Here is a 21104-nt window from a genome sequence, read left to right on the forward strand (position 1 = left end):
CTGAAAAGATGAAGGAAACCTAAGATCACTTAGTCTAGACTGAGCAAATGAAAACTATCAACTCCAGTTAATTAAGGAAGGTGCCATGTTACGTTTTTTCTTTAAAAATGCGATTTTTTACAATAAGAGAGAGAGAGGAACTTATATAGGGACTTCTTCCTCTGAATGTTAACCTGTAGTTCATGGGAAAAATACGAGTATCAGAGACTTCCTATGTATTAAATTTATTCTTTTATTTCACCCATTTAATTTGTTTTTAGTAAATTTGTCTCTAGGGTCAACATAGGGCAAGCAATTTAGTCACTTCTTGAATTCAGATTTGGTTTAAACAAGGCAAATTTAATACTTTCATTCTCTTAAAGAACTGTAATGGGAAAAAAATAGGAGTTGCAGTATCCACTTGTGTTGCAACTCACTTGTGAGTTGTTTTTTTCAAACTATACAGTCCATAAATGCTTTACTGTGATCATATTATGTGACTTACTGCTTGTTCTTCAAAGTACTTTTGACGTCTCCATAGATGGTTTATTTTGGACTTTATATATAGGCTATTGACTCTTAAGCAATTGTATGGCTATTACAGAAGATAAATGAAACTTAATTAAATATTCAATGCTCCCACATAGCTTCAGTTCCCTTAATGGAATAAGCTTATTTTGTTGTCAGCATGTAAACTGACAGTTCATCTCTGCACTAACTGTGTAATTAATGCATGGAATAAGCAAACTGGCAATTGTAAAGCAAAAGTGAATTGCACCAGTAGCCATTACTTGATATGGTAAGATAATCTAATGTACTACCTGGGTGGAGGCCAAGTAGTCATAATTCAGAATCTTTAGGTAACTACCTAATCACATAGAACTATTTCTGTTGGTCATTCTGTAAGAATGCCTTTCTGCTGCTGGTAGTGGAGTTGTGAGGCCCTGCAGCTGTAATGAATGTTCTGCTGAGACAGGAACCAGCATTAAGGGGTCTTAGAGACTGAGCTGTCCTGTGGTAGCAGTAACAGAAGGTTCAGATAAGATCTAAAATAGGCACTTGTCTTTCACACTGAGCTAGTTGTAACAGCTACTCTGTCTTCAGCAGTGGCACAACACACTCCAGTTACAGCTCTGATGGAACCTAGAAATGCAGATAGAGGCTTGTGCTGAGGATCTCCGCCACTGATGTGGTGTCTATCAGACATACAGGGTTGGGAGAGGTCCCTTTAGCCCTGTCACTGCTCTGCATGTGGCTGGGGTTGCCCAGAGTGTAGCTTTTACTGTCTTCACTCTGCTATTGCAGAGCTGAAAATCTGTGCTGAGCTCCATAGAATCAACTTGTAGCTGCCACAGCCTTGTGGGTCACATCTATACTGCTAAATAAAATGTGCCTTGGCACTGAGGGCTGAACTGTTTCCTCATGTGCAGCAGTGATGCTGGATCTCTTCTGTGCCTATTCAGTGTCCTTGCAGCTGTAAGACACCGTTACTGTGTTTTGTACAGAGTCCCTTTCCAGTTTGGCATACTTGCAATGATTGGAGGGCTTCATTGCCACCCACTTGAGCGGTATTCTTCTTGCACAAAAGCACAGATCTACATTGCATGCCCAGGAGTATTTCAAGTGGGAATGGGAGGTTTACAGATCCCACAAAGCCTCAAAGACTGTAGAGATGGAAGGGTGCTAAACCTGACTATGTACAAACTGTGCTTAGAATCTCCCTGGCCAGCTGTGACTTGCAAAGAGTGCAAACTCCCCAGTCCATACAGCCTTTGGAAACTCAGAGATTTTTGGCCATGAATGGAAGGAGTTGTCCTTGTCCTTACTACCACAGCATTTCTGTGGTAAAGCTAGGGAAGTTTCTCAAACTCAACAAGGTGTAATTGAGAGCACAGTTCAGAGAAACTGTTAAAACATGAATAGCAGTCAATAAATGAGAGCCCTGGTGAGAGATGTGTGGGAAAGTCGAATACTCTATTCTGTTACGTTGCAGAGAGAGTGCAGTTTGATTCTGTGCACACACAAATTGTTGTTATTTTAGGATTTTTTTAAAGAAAATTGGGGGGTTGTGTAGCCAGGGGCCTCAGTAGAATTAAATCCATACTAATTCAGAGTGTGAATTTGCAGTTAAACTGCTTTAAATTCTTGTGTGTACAGATGAGTTCCACAATGAAAGTGGCCATAATTCAGATCATTTTAGTGTCAGGGTCACTGTGTCCTGTATCTGACTTGCTGATAGCCACATCATCTAATTGCTTTCTTAAAGTGATTAAGTGCAATAGATGCCAGAGTCAATTTTACTTTCTTTGCAGCCAAATATCTAGTCATTTTAGAAAATAGGATGTAAGTTCCTAAATAACTTTGTTGCTTTTTAAAATGTAACTTCATTGGAGTATTTGATGTATTCAGCACCATAGCAACGGCAAGGAATTATGCTTAATGTTCAATGCACTAAAAAACTTATTTGGTATCAGTTGTGAAAAATTATGAGGTGCATTACAGATCTGAGAATAAACTACTTCCAATTATGCCAATATGCAGTTTCAATAAAGGAATAAGGGCAACTTTTTTTTTTACTTTTTCAAATATGTGATAAGGTTTTAGGTCTGCAAGGTCTCATAGGCGTGAGAATAAAATACTTGCAATGATACTGGTAAGTAATCTCAGTAAGGGAGCAAGGGCAAATATTTTTTAATATTTCAGAGAATGTGATAATTGTTAGGTTGATAAGGTTTTAATGATTAGTGCAAAAAAAGCTAGAAATTAATTAGCCATGCTTGCTCTTTCAAAGAGTTAAAAGTTATGAGAAAGAGCTACTGTTTTTTGTTTTTAATATGGCCTTCATGAAGAGATAACCAAATATCTGTTTAATATGTAAAATTAAATGACTAAGATAAAAATGAGATCTTTAAATTAAAAGTTGAGCCTCTTCAGAGAAATCAGGGACTTATCTTCAGGTTAAATATAAGTCTTTTGCTTTGTGATACAGTGTACAAAAACATGCTTAAAACTGTTCCTAGCAGTGCAATTTTAATGAGAAATGGAGTTCAAATGTCGCCTGTGTAAACACATCCAGCGTGAAGTAACAGACAATACAAGAAACTTGGAAATGTCGTTTTTTTCTCTTTTGTTCCCCCTTTTAACTTTGGTCAGGACTAGGACCTAAGTCCCTGATGGGTAGAGATCATTGCTGAAGCATTAATTTTGTATTAATACCTAATGGAATGCATTTCAAGAGCTCTTCTGTTCTATTGACTCTTAGCATTTCAATAAGCAATGAACACCACCAATATTTAGCCATTTTTAGCTCTGGCTTTGTTGCCTTTTGCAGGAATACCATGCTGGGTTACCAAAGGTAATATTTATGATAAATTTCCCTTCCTTAAAAAGAATTTCATATCCAGTCTGTTCCCCAGTGGTAAGTTCCCATATTGAAAGCAGTGTGTGTTGTGGTGGTTTCTATAGGCCCTGTAATGAATGAAGGCTGTATTATAAAAAAAAAGAGCATGGATTTAGATGGTGGATCTAAATAGGGTATAGCCATCAATTTGCCATGCGTAGTGGTCTGCTATATAGTGGAAAGAGTCTATATCAACTTCTTTTGTGATTTTCATCCATGAAGTCTGCAAAGCTAGTGATCCCTCCCAGTGAGCTGATAAGGCACAGCACAAGAGCTGCCTAAGAGCGGGACTGCCTGTAACAGAAATGGAAAGGCAACTCTTCTCCTGTCCATGGGCTCCATGGGTACGCTTGGTGATTGGGAATGCAGTCAGGAGCATGGTCAAGCTGAAAGACTATATGAAAGTGAAAGATCATATACGAAACACCTTGAAGGAGAAATCTGTAATATCTCCATATATGGAGCTGCCCAAATTTGCAGAAAAAGCTTCTGCATTTGTCTTCTACACTGATATAGAAATTAGGAGTTCAAGTACATTGTAGCTCAGAGTTGAGAAAAGGGGTGTGCAAAACAAAACAGTACATCCTGGAGTGGGATAAACCTTCAACATTCATACAGAATAATAGACTCCCAGAAATGTAATGCTCTCACCTGCTGATTTCATCCATCCAGCTGCCTTTCTCGCTTTCCAGCAGGTGTGTGTGGCTTTGCTAGCAGGCACCTCACTTGAAGTACAGTGTGATTATTCAAGGGCCTCCCTTCATCTGTTTTGCTATGAGCTGATTCACAACCATGTTTCCCTGGTTTTGTGCTAATGTAACTCCACTGAGATCGTGTAGATATTCCTTATCCCAAACGGAAGAACAAATCTTTTGTGCTCTGTTAATGTCCCTCCTTCTCTCCTCGGGGGAGCTATCCTCCTTTGCTAAAAATTATTTTGAATACTCTAATTAAGGATAAGGATCTCTTTGAATATTAATTAGTTTTCCATTGGCCTTACTCAAAATATTTAACTCAAAGCAATTTCCTGGTAATTATCTCTGGATTATAATTTTGAGAGGCGTTACTTTTTTTTAAATGAAATCCAGTTTATCAAATAAGACTTCCTTTTGTATGTGTCCAGTTAATCTCAACTACATATAAACCAGTAGCTGTGAAGATGCAATTTTTTTTTTGTTTCTTAAGTTTTCTTCTTACAACACCTGTCGTTCTTACCATAGCTTTCCCTCTTTTGCTATTCTTTAATTATTTAATTGGATGACTCTGTCCCTCGCCTTGTATACATAATGCAGAGTTTTTGGAGTGGTTTAATCTACTGGGCTCATACAAGCAGAAGTTCTGTACAAAAGTTAAAATGGCAGAACAGCTCAAAACCATTGCTCTTCCTGGAATGGTGGGATAAAACTTAGTCCACTCCACTGCTCTTTCTTCAACTTCCCACTCATTGTAGAGCTCCTAATTAGGTATAATTCAATAGAGGACAAAACTCCCTTCTGTTTCCAATTTCACTTTGAATATTCAAGAGAGAGGGAGAGACTTCCATATCATTATCAAGGGCTTATGGTGCTTTTGACTAGCAAGTGGACAAAGTCCCCAAAACCATCTTGTTTAAATACTTTCCATCATAAAGTAGCTTTTTGAAATCTCTGAAAAGGGGTGAGATGACAAAAATTCCTGTTTAAATCAGGACATAAACTGAGGAGGTTAAGTTTCATTTTCAGAATGAATGAGAGGAGGGTCCTTGTGAGCTTTTAGGAATACCTTGATGGATGCTGCAATCCCCCACTGTGCTAGCAGAGTCAACATCTCCGTCTAATCAGAGTGTCACATTAATTTCAATGTAGGCAGAAGGAAGTGTAGCTTGTTGCAGAGATCTCACCCTTCCAGCTTTCAGCATTAACTGACCCTTATTTAATATGGAGGACCTTTTGCAGAATTGCTTTCCAAATGCACTGTAGAGTTTTACATAAACCAAATACTTGCCTTACACTTCCAAAGAGAAGAAGTGACACTACTTGTGTTCAGTGGTCTTCTTGGATAATACTGCAACAGAACCAAAAGCTCATCAATCATGAAGAGCTGCTCGGTAGGGCTCAGCAGCCAGGCTATCAGAAGGGATCACCCCTTGCAGCCAGCACAGCTGATAACATTGTTACCAGCTGGTTGATATACCTCTCCTGGTGTTTGGTAATGCTCACTCCAGCAGACTCTTGGGCTGCTTCCAGCACATGCCACTATTTATAATCTGGGCAGTAGCTACAAGGACTGCTCTGTTCATATTTGTCAAGTCTTATGGATTTAGTTACCATAGCAGAATCCACATTTTGTGGTGAAAGTACTTCATTCTTTCTCCTATATTCCTCCTTATTTCTGCTGTCCCAAGATAGGGCTGCTCACTACACACCCACAGTGCACAGTGGTATCACAGTGATACCTGAAGGAAAGAATTTACACGCTCTGGAATAACTTCAGTTTTTTGAAACAGTGACTATGCTATGGAATAATTTTTAAATTAATTAATTTTATGCAATGAATGCAGTAATAAACTCCCTAAATAATAATAAAGCAGAATTCTGCACATATTTTATTTCAATAAATCTGAAATAAAGCTTAAACCATGTTATTCAGTGTTGGTACTGCATACAACTTTGCAAACAATGAATAAACAATAATGATTCAAAAAGCAGAAACTTGATTTGAAGTGCTTTTGTTTCTTTGCTTCATGAAGGCATCTCTCAAAATACCTTAATTCTGAATGCAACTCATTAATATGTGCTTCCCTCTCCTTCCGTTTGCAAGCCTTCTCCAGCTGGCTAAATATGGTGACTGGAGCTTTTCGGATTAATTTTCCTTAAGTGACCTACTTTACAGAGAAAGATAATCATGCATTTATAGCCTCTGGCACACTATTCAGGTCACAGATGGACAGATACCAAAGCTATTCTTCTGTGATTTACTGAGCTTGTAACTAATCCCCAGTGAGAAAGGGGATCGGCCTGATGTTAATTGGTTTGAATGCCTAAAAGTATGGAAGGAAGATCATTGACTCCAGTTTTCAGAGGGTGTCACAGTTAGGCTGAGTGATACCAGCCATCAGTTTTTCTAGGATTGTTTTGTGGAAGTGATTGAATTACTGAATGTCAAAGATATTAAATACCTGACTTTGAATCCTTTGCCTTGATGGGGGAGAACCATGTGGTATTCTGACTGCACATGTCTGATGTTTCAGATATACCAGATTCCATGGCCAGCACCAAGGGTAAGAGATTCGGGAGAGTTTTGACCTTTTGCTTGCTAACAGGTGCTTGTGATCCCATGAACAGTTGTTATGATCAGACCCAAACCTCTGCTATGAAAGCATTTTTTTTATTAGCATGATCAGTTGAACCAACAGAACTCGTATTTTGCTATTATCCGTTAGAGGCCCTTTCTCCCCTTTGTATTTGACAGTAATGGGATGTATGCAAAACAGCTTTTCCTCTTGCTTTCAGATGTTCAGAAGTTTCACACAGGAATGACCAGGTTTTAATCTCTGTTAGAGTATTTTTAATAGTTTGGGGGAGTTTTTCATGTTGAAAAATAGGAAACAAGCATGGTTCCAGATGAATGATGGTGGGGTTTTTTTGAAGTACTGTCTCGAAACTTTGTGTCAGGCAGTCAGTGATATTAGTTCTCATAGGTTTGAAGCAGTAACCTGTCAGCAGTCTTTCAGAAGAAAACAAAACATGTATGCAGGTTGAATTCTTGTACCACAGGACTGCAGGTGTGTATGCCTGCATGTCCCCAGGTGTGTACACATAGCTTTGCACCACAGCGCAGATTTGGAAAGCATTCTGGTGGAAGTCACACTGCACTTTGGATCACTGTGATCTCTGAATAAGTGTTTGTATTTCAAGTGCTTTGTAGAGCACATATTCTCAGAACACGTGAGGAATGATTCAGATTTGGTTTAGATATTTACAGCTGTTAAGACAACCTGACAGGGCTGTGTGTGTATTTTCTATGACAGAATCTAATGCTGCTGAGAGCAAAATCAATTCCTTTTAGCAAAAAGCCTTTCAGACAGGAATTAAGTAAAAGCTTTTAGGGAGAAAGAGTACGTGCATCCCTCCTGTATCTATTCCAAGAAACTCTAGTGCAGCTGTTCCACCATCAAAATTCTGCCTATGTGCTTTAGCAGTTGTTGGCAGCCCTTTGAAGTTTCCACATGTGCCCATCAGCTTCTGAATCTGTGTTCCCTCTCACAGGTGTTAGCCCCAGCATCTTCTCCTCCAAGGTAGAATTCTTGTTGTGTCTGAATTGTACATTTCTCAGTGTTTCCTCAGGAAGTGCTGTAAATTTGAACCAATGTAGATCTACTGATACAGGCATCAATGAAAATACTCTCAGTCTAGCTTAAGAAGAGCCTCTTGTATGTATGCTTTTATCTGGTCCTAAAGTAATTAATCTAACTCCAATTTTAACCAAAGTAATCCACAGAGCATAATTTAATTATCTTTCTGTTTCTCAAGAAGGTATTTGAGAAAAGTAAGTCATAACTGCCAAGATTGGTTATGGGCTATTTTAATCAAATTATGATTTTATGAAACAAAAAATCCACATCTTTGGTTCTGTGTTTCCTGGTATGATACCCATTAAGAAGAAACAGGGTAAGTCTAGATAGTTGGGAAGTCATTGTATATTATACAAACCTAGATAATCTAAGTAATGTTTGTCCATTTTATGGAGCTATAGTCGACTCTCTAGAAGATACAATAGCAATTATTTAAAAACCTCAGTATATACTACAAGTCAGTAACACCTACATTACAATAGGGCATGTTCCTACCCACTATGTAGATCCCTTGGGGGAAGAAAAGTACGGTTTGGAAATAATACTGATGCATTCCTGTTGAGAAAAACCAATTGAAAAATAACCAGCTCTGAAGAAATCTTACAGGTTTTGAACCAGGGTAACCATAGCAGTAATGGAGAATACATGCTTCATACTTCATGCTGACATCCCATTATACAAGGAATAACTTAAGAGCTCCTGGCTGTTTTCTTGAGAGCCACTGTAGCAAGGGCACCAGGTAAAGGTGAAAGTGAAACACACCACAAATCACCCTCACTCCCTGAGAGTCTGTCTTCTGGGTTCTTTGTGGCTTAGAAGGTTATCATTATGGATATACCCATTATTACATTAAAAAAAAATTAACTTCCTTAGGATAATAAATGATCAAATAGTTCTCAGCCTGTAACTGTCTCAGAGACAGCTGTGTTACATCAGTATAAAATTTTGTGTGTATGTTTATTCTGTGGGCAAGATAAGTAGTAAGGCACATTTTATAAGAATATATCAGTGTCACACACAATTTGCTAGTAGCTAGTGGTTGCTAGTAGTCCTGCAGGACTACTAAATGGAACTATTCACTTGCATGAAACTACTGGAGTGGATATTTTTTTGCCTGATCAGAACATCAAGAAGGACATCAAGAAGGAGTTATGAATATCGTAACAAACTAGATATTTTTAGCATTTTCTAGTGGAATTTGTTGACCTGCCGGACTACTGTAAGTGAAAATTAAGTTTGATTAGAGAAACAGAAGAGTAGACATGGTTCCAGAAATTTGTACTTATCTTCTTGAATATGTGAGTCAGTGTTCCCTGAATGAAATAGGATCATCATTAGTTTAGTCATTTACGATCTAAAATTTCCAGTGGTGAACTTCTAATTAGTTGTATAGATCACAAAATTATAAAGCAATTTCAAAAACCCCATATTCCTCTTCTGGAGCAACTTGTATTCCCGCTCAAGGGGATGAAGCAGTGTATTTGGAAGGAAAGACTGGAGCACAGAAGAACCAGATATGATGTTTTAGTGAAACAGTACACGTGATCTTAATTGGTAATGAATGTTCCTTGGTGTCTGGTTGATTCTGAACACCTAAGAAGCATTTATAGGAGTCATAATGTATTTGAAATATGCTTCAGTGGGATAGACTTTGCATATGCAGGAAATGGAAGAAACTAAATGGAAAAAATGATGGCAATGTTTCATTGTACATGTGTACAAAGTTCAAATATATAAACTTACATGTAAAATAACAGTAAATTATAATTAAGTTAATCATATTAACATATAAAGATATAAACAAAATAAAATATTTTAATAATTGATCATAATTTATCACTAACCTATATACAAAATCATTTTGGCCAGAGTTACAGATCTTTGGTTTTCAATGATGTCTTTAATAGAAAGCTAATTAGGCAAAATTAATTATTTTCTCCATGTGTTTTCCATGTTGGTATGTACCTCACATGCTCTTGGTGAGTTATTTTCTTATTAATACATTTACCTGATGTATCTGAGATATTTTTCCCTTGCACACTGAGTGTAAAGATAGGGTCTGCGGATGATGTCAAACTAATTATCTGGAAAATTCAAACCCTGTGTTTGCTCAGAGAATAACTAAATTGTAAGCAGGATTTTTCTCTCTCAGCTACTTCAGTAAACCTCAGCATCAGCTTCCACTTTAAAATAAAACAGTAATTTATCTATACTACTTGATTTTTATTCTCTTTGCTGATATTACTGAGGAAAAATGTATTAATATTATTATAAAATTAAAAATCTTTGAGTTTGCAAGTTCAAATTAAATATGGTATTTAATAAAGTATATTTCAGAATTAGAAGACTTGCATTAAGACAACCAAGCTGTACTTTCAAAGCACTATATTATCTCTCTTTAATCAAGTCAGCGAAAAAGCTTTTTCTACAATATATTTCAAAAAATAGTAGATTAAAAAAGCACTTTCATTCGATGTGCATATATTAAAATAGTGACTAATCATACGTATGTTCCAGAATTGCATGCTGTTGCTTTTGAAAGCTGATGTGTGTTTCAAATCTTTAACATTTTATTTATAAAAATACCCTGTTGAATTGGGTGAATAGATGTTGTTTTCCAATAATGCTACACTTATACTTTCTTAATTTATAGTTTTGATTATTTGAGCATTTGGATTATCATTTGGTCATTCAGTTATAGGATGTTTTGCATAATTCTATTTTTCCTGGGTATTAAAAAAAATTATAATACATTTAAAAGAATAAAGGAAGAGATTTGAGGGTTCTGACCATTCTCATTCTGTCTGTGCAGCTCGACAATCAGCAAGCATTGGGAGGCAGAACTGGCCACACTCAAGGGTAATAATGCTAAGCTCACAGCAGCCCTGCTGGAGTCCACTGCCAACGTGAAACAATGGAAACAGCAACTTGCTGCATATCAGGAGGAAGCAGAACGTCTTCATAAGCGGGTAAGTTGTGGCAAATGGCCAGGATCCTTGAGGTGGAAATACTGATGGCTCTATTCTTTCATTTTCAAGTAAAACAAGTTTATTGTTGGGGCTTTAGATTAATCTTTTAGATGGAAATTAATGATTTCTTTAAAGTATTTCCTCCAATGGAAAGTTATTTGGTTTGTAGAAGTTTTTTGTTCCAAAGATTATTGTTGTGAGAAGAGTTACCTTATGATATTTGTCAGCTTTCACTCTTCATTTGATGCCGTCACATCTGTTTCATGACGTCCTCATAATAGCATTACAGTTTAGTCCCTGCTGCATTTAAGCCCATAGAAACTTGACATCAAACCTGTAAGTTAAAGAAACTTTGTTGCAGTTTCTTCATATAAGAAAGATGAACAGCTTCCCCTCATCCTTGCGTGTGAAGAAAGCTGGGAACATAAACACAACTGAAGAACAAGATCATTATATGCAACTACAGATCTGCACCCATTTTCATACAGAAGTGAACTAAAAGTTAGTTCACAGTGGGAGAAGGAAGAACAATGTTTGAGGAAGGAATAAATTATGAAAGATAAATTATGAAGGCTAAATTATGAAAACAAATATTCAATATCTTAATTTCTATTCTCTTTTGAAATGTAACTCTCTCTTTATAGATTATATTGTGTAATCTATTGACCTTTATCCATATAAATTTCTAATCGTAACATTAGGACATATGTCTGTGCAAAATGAAGGCAAGATTAACACGTATGGAGGAAAGTTGTCTTTGATTAAGCTGTTTCACTTCTGTTAATAAAGACTAACTTAGAAAAATATGAAGGAGATGTACTTAACACTGGAGAGGTACTATTTACTGGGGCATGTAGTCATAGAACAAGGGGGAGTGGCTTTAAACTGAAAGAGGGTAGCTTTAGATTAGATGTTAGGAGAAAATTCTTTGCTGTAGGAGTGGTAAAACACTGGCAGAGGTTGCCCAGAGAAGCTGTAGATGCCTCATCCCTGACAGTGTTCAGTGGGGCTGAACGCATCCAGGTTGGATAGGGCTTTGAGTAATCTGGTCTAGTGGAAGGAGTCCCTGGCCATGGCAGGGAGTTTGGAACTAGGTGATCTTTGAGGTCCATTTCAACCTAGGCCATACTGAGTCAATGATACTTAGTTAAGAAAAAAATGCAAAAAATCCCAAACTGAACCATTGTGCTTTTTTGCATGAAAGCAGGTTTCATGAATATGCTGACAAGGGGAGGTCAAGTAGTAGACATAGCAGACCTCCTGATTTGGTTTTACATTCTGTATTGACCGGTAGGAAATAAAGTATGGCAATTACAACTAGCCAAATCCTGCAAATTGCAAAGGCTTCTTTCAGACCTATGCTGGACCTGTCTAACTGGAGGCTGTTCAAGTAGTCCCAAGAATAAAGGTCATATTCATCTGAGGGTGGGGGGGGAGTTCACTAGGCTACAATTAACCTGGAGATGTGGAAGAGAATCAAGAATTTAGGAAACCTGGGAACATGGCAAGTTGTTGGGGATGTTCTGTACCTAGACTGACTTGCGGACAATGATCTTGAAGTCCCAGCCAAATGATTTGATAGGGAAGAACGACAATTTCCAATGGTCTGTAATTGTGTGTGCTATAGCTGACTGGACAAAGTGCATTAAATGTAATTAAGACTGGTGCTTTTTCTAAGTGCTTTCAGTCAAGAAATTGACAATTGCTGACAAAACTTTTTTCCTTCAGAAATGTTCCAGTCAGGCAGAAGCTTGTCATGTGTGTTCGTAGAGGGAGACTGTCGCTTTATCTGTCATCTCATTTAAGCTTCTTATTTGGAAGGGTGGGAGTTCTAACCTGTGCTCCATGTTCATGAATAGATGATAACAGTCACTGCCAATAAAATTATTTAAACTACAACCTCGTATTAAAGTTCCTATAGTGCAAATGTTCAGGTGGATTTGACCACTAGATAGGCTTTACAGCCTATATAAGGAAGAAAAGTAATGCACCACAACAGCAGCTGCATTTGCCTTGGGAGACTCAACCAGACAAGGCAGGCAAAGATCCACTTTTTTTATGTTACTCTCACTCTTAGTCAAATCTTATTTAAAATCTTTTATTGGAAAATAAAAGTAATGAATATAGAAATTTTAGCATGTCACAGTAATAACCAAGTCTTGGAGGCTACATTCATTACTAGCTGATGATTTTTCATAACCTTTTTGCAGCAAATTTGCTGCAATTGTTTTGTATTTCTGAGGAAACACAAAATCTTATAGCATGGGATCATCTACACTATGCTCTTTTGATCACTGTTTACATGCCTTTGTTAAATGTTTCATAATCTGTGACCTTAGGGCTTGTTGATATCTCACACAGGATACAGGAATGGTCTGTGCCTATGTCTCTCCAGGAATGCCAACAACATTTACAACAGGATAGTTCATTGAGAGTACTGCCCTCTGTTGGAATTGCTTTTAGAAAAATGTAGACTTGGCTAACCCAACAAACTGAACTCTCTAGGCAAAAGAATGTATATTGTGTTAAAAATAATTCAGTCTCTTACCCATGCAGTGCAGTGTGATACAAGAGCTTTTCTAATCTGCATGCTGGAGACTGAATTTTCAAGTTAAATTAGTGCCTCACTTCAAAAAGAAATGGCAAGTCAGATGCTTCTTTCTTACACAGATCAAAAATGTGTTGTTGAAATGGCAGATCTGAAGACTGCTGGTAATGGTATGTGTGATAGCAAGCAAGTTCAGTCACTGCCTCGTGCTATCTGTCTGTTCTGTTTATCTGTTCAGTATAAACACGTAACTGCAGTTGATCCAAAAAATATTCCTTGAACTGGAATTCATTTCACCTGAGATTATGTGTGTTATATATCAAATCTCCGTCAGTCATCTTTTATTCTTGTAATTCTTGTAGAGACAAAAGCATGAAGTATAATTGTCCCAGTCTTAAGAAGACTGACTAAGGTGTTGAGTTGAATTTGCTTCTTTAAGTGTTTGTCTTTATCCATAGAGTAGTCATCTGGATACTCCTGTAGACATATTTCTAGTCAGAGGAAAAGACCTCCATCCTTATTTTGTAGAATCCCAGAGTAACTTAGCATGAAGGGGAACTTTGGAGGTTATCTGGTCCAATTCTCCAGTGAAATCAGGGCCAGCTTTGAAACTGTGAATCAGGTCTCAAAACATGAATTCCCATAGCCAATCTGGGCAGCCCATTCCAACTGACCCCCCTTTGTCACCAACTGACCGCACTTGTCAAACTATTTTTCCTAATATCTGATTGAAATTTGCCGTGCTGCAACTGATATCTGTTGCCAGTTCAGAAGCAGAATGGGATTTGATCCAAAAGACACTTAGATTAGAAAAGTTGAATAGACCAGATTTTTAGAAATATGCATAGAAAAATTGTTTTCAAGGAGAAAGAAAAATTTGGAAATTAGTTTGCATCAGTTGTAATGTAGTTGTTGTTTTATATGGAAAAGTTGGCCATCATAACATCTTGCCCACTGGAAAATAAGAATGGGTCTGTGATGTGTATGCATTGGAGAGATATGCTTACTTACAGGATCATAGTCTTATATAACATGAACCAGACTCCAAAATCGGGAATGGTACTGCCAATATTAGCTGATACATTTAGTTCAATTTAATAATATATTAGGTGGTTTATATATCATGCAATTGTGGTATTCACTCCTTACATACTTTAGGTTTATATACAAGTTTTGGTGCCTGAGTCATCTGTCTGCAAGCTGTAGCAAACTCTATCCTCTGTCAAGTTAAGTGTGTATGGGAAAGCAGTGCATATTGGTTAGTAAACTTTGCATTACTGTTTCCATCTTTAGTTTCTTCTTTAAATAAATTGCCTTTATATAAATAGCTTTATTTATATAGTTTCCTCTTTATAATAAAAAAGAATTATTGTGAATGCTATCTTACTAGTTGACTTCTTATAATACTTTCTCCATAGTTTGAACTTTATCATGTTTTATTTATAGTCATCCATTGATTTTACATAGTATCACATTCATTTATCTTCTATTTTTTTAATTCACTGTGGTAAATTTGGTCCTTTGTCTGGTGCAGTATTTATTGCACAATTTGCTTTTTAAGTAGTTCTAAGTTAATTTAAACCAATATTTTTTATTCTATAACTTTTTTCAAATTTAACTGGAATAGTTTTTTCTGTGTATCACATTGTTTGCACATTTTAAAACACAGAAACAAAGCTAAGATTCCCCATTCTTTGATTTTGATTGCATTTTTAAAATTAATTTCACCTATTAATTGCCGTCTCTGATTTAGTATAAGATTTACTCATCTATCAGTTCAATTTTTCACATTAACTTACATTTATTTGCTTTCTCTGAGGCCTTTATCATCCTTCTTTCATTTCTTCTCTGCCTTAATAATGGCTAGAGCTGAGATGAAACAGAATACAGATTCAATGTGGCTGAGTGAAACATTCTCAATAAATTAAAGTTTTGTGCTTTCTCCTGATAAACTGTGAGCTTAATTCAGAAATACTGTACTTTGATATTTTGTCAGACATTATATTTTTGAGAAGCTTGCTAAATGAGTGCCTGGATTTTTCTCTCTCAAATACAAAGAGATAATTCTGGGAAGATATGATGCCCAGTCAAGAGCTTAACTCTGAGCTCTCAGCCTTCTCTAATCTGCTCAGAAACAACAAAAATTTCCCTTAAATTGGGTTGGGGAGCACTCCTACACACCTTGCACAGCTTTTTGACATCAAAAGGGATTCACAGAACAGCTCAGTAACAGAAAGAAAAACCCTGAAGTAAGCTACTTCAGACAAATAGAATAGCATTGGCACTAACATTAATCCTGATACTATAAAGAGGAAAGGATTGAATCGTGATATAAATTATGGAAAGCAACCCAAAGTTCTGTCTTTGTCATGTTAAAAATGAAAATGATTAATTTTTTTCATGCACTCTAACTGCTAAAGTAAATCATCCTATGACACTGGGCAATAGCACAAAGTAATAACACCAGTGCATGATAATAAGAGTCCTTGAAGATCATTCATCTGCAGAAAAGAAACCTAACATAAAAAAAGATGAAGGGAAGTGATCAAGCTCCTGAGTACTTGTGAAAGAACAGGGAGGTAGTGTCTTGAATTCTAGCTTTTTATTTTACCAGAATTTCTTAGAAAGTAAGATAAAATTAGCCAATTTGTTCTGGTTCTTTCATTCAGTGAATGAAATAAGTATGAGTTTGTCGTTAAAACTACATGACAAATAACGGACCATGATTTCACTGCTGTAACAGGAAATTTTAAAATGGATAAAAAAATACATGAGCACAATGAAAAAAAAACCATGGTCATTTTATTGGACAATCTTTATGCTACTTAAAGAAAACAACAATCTTTAAAAGCAGTTATTAAAGTCCACAAGAAGTATGGAATGCTGTATAAGTCATCTGCTCAGTTTACCTGTAGAAAATCTTTACAGGCCCTTTAGAAGTCACCTCCACGGTCTCACCAGCCACATTAATAATTGAATAACTAAAACTAAATTTTGAACATGCAGATGTTATGAAGTTGTCTGCTGAATTGGAGCCCATATCGTGGACTTCATACTTGCTGAGAAGTCTTAATAGCAGCACTGTGGGACTACTGTGAATAACTGTTGGGTGTTATGTGGCCAAGGAAGAACATCATCTAAGAGTGAAGGAAGGTGACAGGAAGTGTGGTAACAAGAAATTTATGAATGGAGTTTTGATCCAAAAATTTATTGCCCATACACCTTTCTTACATGATGCCTATCTCTTGTCATCCTCCCTTTAAGACTGTGTCCCTTATGCCCCCACTGAACAATCCAGACTTAGGTAATAAATTAAACAAATTATTAAAGAAAAAAAAGTTAACCAAGTATAACTTTCTTCTTAAGATACTATAATTAGCATGTGAATAGATAGCAGGTTGATACTGTTTGTTTACAATGAAAATACGGGAGCGTTTGGAAGGTACATATGGATAGGTTGACAATTTAATCAAAACAGTGGGATTATAACTTTGTTAGTATTTATCTATGCATTTAATTGAAAGAAATGTATGTGCAGATGGACCGATTGTAAGTGCACAAAAAATGGACAACTAAGTCCATATATTTAGGTAGGCAGTCCTTTCATCTGGAACTGCAAGAAACTGAAGTCTTTTCTGTCTTTTTCAGTTTGCCTTAATTAGTTTTTAGAGCAGATTTGCATTTAGGACCTAAGATTTTGTTGTTTTTTTTTTTTTTTTTTCTGGGAATTCACTTTCACTGAATGTGTCACATACAAGGTAATAATTTGGGGGGAAAAAACCAACAAATCACCAACCAAACTACTCTGACTCTGGATAGTAAAAAAATAAGTTTTCTCAGAAAGGGTCTCTTGTTCCTATCTTCTTATTTCTAAAAAAAACATAAGAAAAGTGTTGAGATATGTTTATCTGCAAGTGAAAAAAAGTATGCATTGTAGAGGCATGCCACAGGATTTTTACATAGTTAAAGCTGAAGGTAGAATGAAGTACATCCTAAACTTCTAAAACTCTGCAGGAGAATGAGAAAATTACTGAAAATTCTCGGGATTGAAGGATGACATATCTGTACGGTGTTTCCTATTGCATGTGTTTCATGAACTGGCCAGGTAGCTGAAAAAAGTATTTGCTAATTAGATTGCAGGGAAAGGCATGCCCTCTGAATTTAGTATTACCGTTATTGGTTGCAAATAATAATGCATGGCTGAAGCGCAAAACATCAATTTTGGTAAACTTCTTATATTTTCAAATATTCTTACTGCAGGTTCCTTATTTTCTTTACAAAAATTAAGCAGATGATGTAGTATTCCTCTTTCATCTTTGTAGAAATGAGTAACCGTGGAAAACATTTTGATATTTCCACAGCTTGAGGCATCACTGCCCACAGAGAAAAATATATCCTTTTCAGCAAAATTTTCTAATTGTTTTCTCTGTTGAAAAAAGTAATATATTGTTGGTAATGCACAATACTCTCCCCTGCCCCCGGGTTATCATTTTATCTATGGGTAAATCTTGGAAAACAACAGTACTTAATTTTCTGTCAAAAGTGATTTATAAGTCCATTGTGTGCTTTCTGTTCTTTCAGCATCAGCCTTGAAAAGCAATTTCCCTAGTTTTCTCCATTTTACCATTTCTTAACAACAAAAATCTTTCCAGTTTTTTTTATTCTTGAAAGCTACACTGGAATTATTTTTCTGATCAGCTTGTTGCAGGCTGTTGTGTATCTTACTACTGTCCATCATTAAGAACTGAGAAGCTTCCTCTGCATAAATTATGTGAAACTTTATGCAGTTAGTCATAGTTTTGATGACCCATGAAACATTCTTTCTCTTCTTCTCATGGAAAGCAAAGGGCTCTTTTAAAACAAAGGGCTCTTTTAATGTGGGACATTCATCTTGAATTATTAATGGAATAATACTGTCACAGTCATAGTTATGATCCATTTAGGGATGTAACTCAATCAGCCAAAATTAATACTTCAATTCAGTCTTCTATGTGAGCAAATTCTCCACTGGAGCTTGGGCTAGTAAACCTTGGATATTGCATTGTACAGTAAATAGAAGGAAGAAAAATACCTTATAGAAACAAGAAGTTAATAGTGTCAGGTATATAAAATAGGCTTACAGCTACAATGAATATATGTTGCTAATATGGGTAAAAAAATGGCTGGATGGACAGGCCTGGAGAGTGGTGGTGAATGGAGTTACATCCAACTGGTGGCTAGTCCCCTAGTACTGTTCTGTTGGGCTCAGCACTGGGGCCAGTCCTGTTTAATATCTTTATTGGTGATCTGGATATGGAGATTGAGTACACCCTCAGTCAGTTTGCAGATGACACCAAGCTGGGTGGGAGTGTTAATTTGCTGAAGGGCAAGAAGGATCTGCAGAGGGATCTGTACAGGCTGTATCCATGGACTGAGGCCAACATATCTATGAGGTTCAACAAGGCAAATGCCGGATTCTGCCCTTGGGTGACAACAACCCCAGGCAGTGCTACAGGCTGGGGGAGGAGTGGCTGCCCAGCAGAAAAGGACGTGGGGGTGCTGTTTGACAGTGGCTGAACAAGAGCCAGCAGTGTGCCCAGGTGGCCAAGAAGGCCAATGGCATCTGACTTGTATCAACAATAGTGTGGCCAGGAGGACCAGGGAAGTGGTTGTCCTCCTGTCCTTGGCACTGGTGAGGCTTCATCTCAAATCCTGTGTTCAGTTTTGAGACCCTCAAACCAAGGATATTTTGGTGCTGGAGCATGTCCAGAGAAGGGCCGCAGAGCTGGGGAAGGGTCTGGAGCACAAGTGCTATGGGGAATGGCTGAGGGAGCTGGGGTTGTTTACCCTGGAGAAAAGGCATCTCAGGGGGAATGTTATTGCTCTCTATACCTACCTCAGAGGAGGTTGATGCCAGATGTAGGTCGGTCTCTTCTTCCAGGTAACAAGCAATAGGACAAGAGAAAATAACCTCGAGTTGTGCCAGGTTTAGATTGGTTATTAGGAAAAATTTCCTCACAGAAATGATTGTCAAGCATTGGAACAGTCTGTCCAGGGAAGTCGTGTAGCCACCATCCTTGGAGGTATTTGAGAGATATGGAGATGTGGTACACAGGGACAGGGTTAGGTTGCGGAGGTTGCAGTGCTGGGTGAACTGTTGGATTCAATGATCTTAAGGGTCTTATCCAATCTAAATTATTCTGCAATTGTGTGATTCTATGTTCTAATCTGTCTTGCCTTGTATTTCTGTAGAAGTTGGAAAATTTCTGTATGGAATTTAAAAGGAATTTCATGATCTGTTGGTACTGAATTGTACAAATTTATCTCAAGAAAGTAGTTTGAAAAAATGAATCAACCTGGAGCAAACACGGCTCAGATTCATTCGTTCAGTAATTACTTGGGGCTGACCACTCAAAATATTTCTGTAATTCCCATTTCTTTGTCCCTGTCTACTTAAGTCTTTACTTGTGAAGTAGTTTTCTGTGTTTGGGTTTGTTTTGAGAGATTTTTCAGTCTTCTAAAGCTTTGGGCAGTCACTGCCTTAAGCTCACATCAAAGCTGTTACTCCTTGTTGTGTTATATGGCTCAAAGCCTCACTCCTCCAGTCTTCCCAGCAGCCTAATGTGTACTAGCTCTCTGCTGCAATGAAAACTGTCTGCCTGGAGTCCTGCTGCATTTATAGGCTGTTGGCCCTATATTAAAGTTTCCAGAAAGCTCTAGAATGGCCTTTGCTAGGAAGGCCTAGGCTCTGCCAGAACAAGTTGCCTTGCTGTCCTATTTCAGTTGATGTACTTCTCCCTGAAATATGCACTTAAGTATAATGCCATCCATGTGCTAGAGAAGTTTGCACACTAAATAGTCACTAAAAAACCCTTTCAGAATTTTTTCCATATATGCAATCCTTACCTGGATGATAAATACAAAATAAAGAAACAGAGACTAAGAACAGTAACTTTTTTCTTTTTAAGTATCGAATACAAAGCCACAGTATTGCCTTTCTTAGATATGCAAGGCAGTGCAGTCTTATGATAGCACAATAAAAGAACCTTGTTTAGTCATTTATTGTTCAAAGACTGTTTTTTCAGTCTGAATTCTGTACTGGAAACAAGACATAATCACAGGTACATTGCTTGATACTGCTGTGCAAGGGTTTGAATGATTGATTGAGCCTTGCTCTTAAACATGAAACGCTGAACAAGGAGGTGTCCATGAAAACAGCACGTGGGAGGGTCAGACTAAAGCATTTTAACTTACTTTTATGCCCCCTTCTGTGCATAATGCATAAACAGTTACTTGTAATGATTTTTGGACCACTGGTCATGAGAAAATTAAATTCCATTTGGAACAAGGAAACAGAGCAAGTAAATGCTATTCAGATTTTTGCCTAGAGCTTTATCTTTTGTGACTTGTGTTTTCAATAGCATGTTCTTTATATCACGTAATTTTCCAGCCCATCTTACTCTATCAATCTTTTTGAAAGGGTCACAATGTGCCTTTCTTTTTTATAGGTACGTGTATAAGTACAAGATAACATGATGAAGATAACTTGACATCTTTTCAGATCTCTGTAGGAATAGGCTCTTAAATAAGAATGATTAAGTAACCCAGTTTTTTAATTGAGTTTGTTCTCTTTTTCCCATCTTACTGATTTTTCAAGGAACGGTAAACAAAACAGTTGAACATTATTTCCTTGCATAAGCAGTAAGAGATGGATGTTTGCCCAGAGAAAAGCAGGACTAGAGTAAGACATCACAGCCCTTTTAGTGCTGTAATTAATTGTCCTTCTGGGAGCAATTGCCTCTGTTGGGAAGAAGGTTTGTGAGAGCACTCCTTGCTTATTTCTTTAAAATAATCAACAGTATTTGCTTAAGCAATTTCAGTAAGTGTGTTGAGTTA

The 21104-nt window shown here is 37.1% G+C and overlaps 1 protein-coding gene across 1 annotated transcript in view; it reads left to right on the top strand.

Annotated features, from left to right (window-relative positions):
- HOMER1 (homer scaffold protein 1) overlaps positions 1–21104 on the top strand; it is a 92121-nt gene that overhangs the window by 53270 nt on the left and 17747 nt on the right. The window contains exon 6 of the mRNA XM_032676072.1: positions 10525–10681. Coding sequence (XP_032531963.1) covers positions 10525–10681 — 157 coding nt within the window. The remainder of the gene's footprint in view (positions 1–10524; positions 10682–21104) is intronic.

This window comes from Chiroxiphia lanceolata, chromosome Z (assembly GCF_009829145.1).
Source record: "Chiroxiphia lanceolata isolate bChiLan1 chromosome Z, bChiLan1.pri, whole genome shotgun sequence".
NCBI lineage: Eukaryota > Metazoa > Chordata > Aves > Passeriformes > Pipridae > Chiroxiphia > Chiroxiphia lanceolata.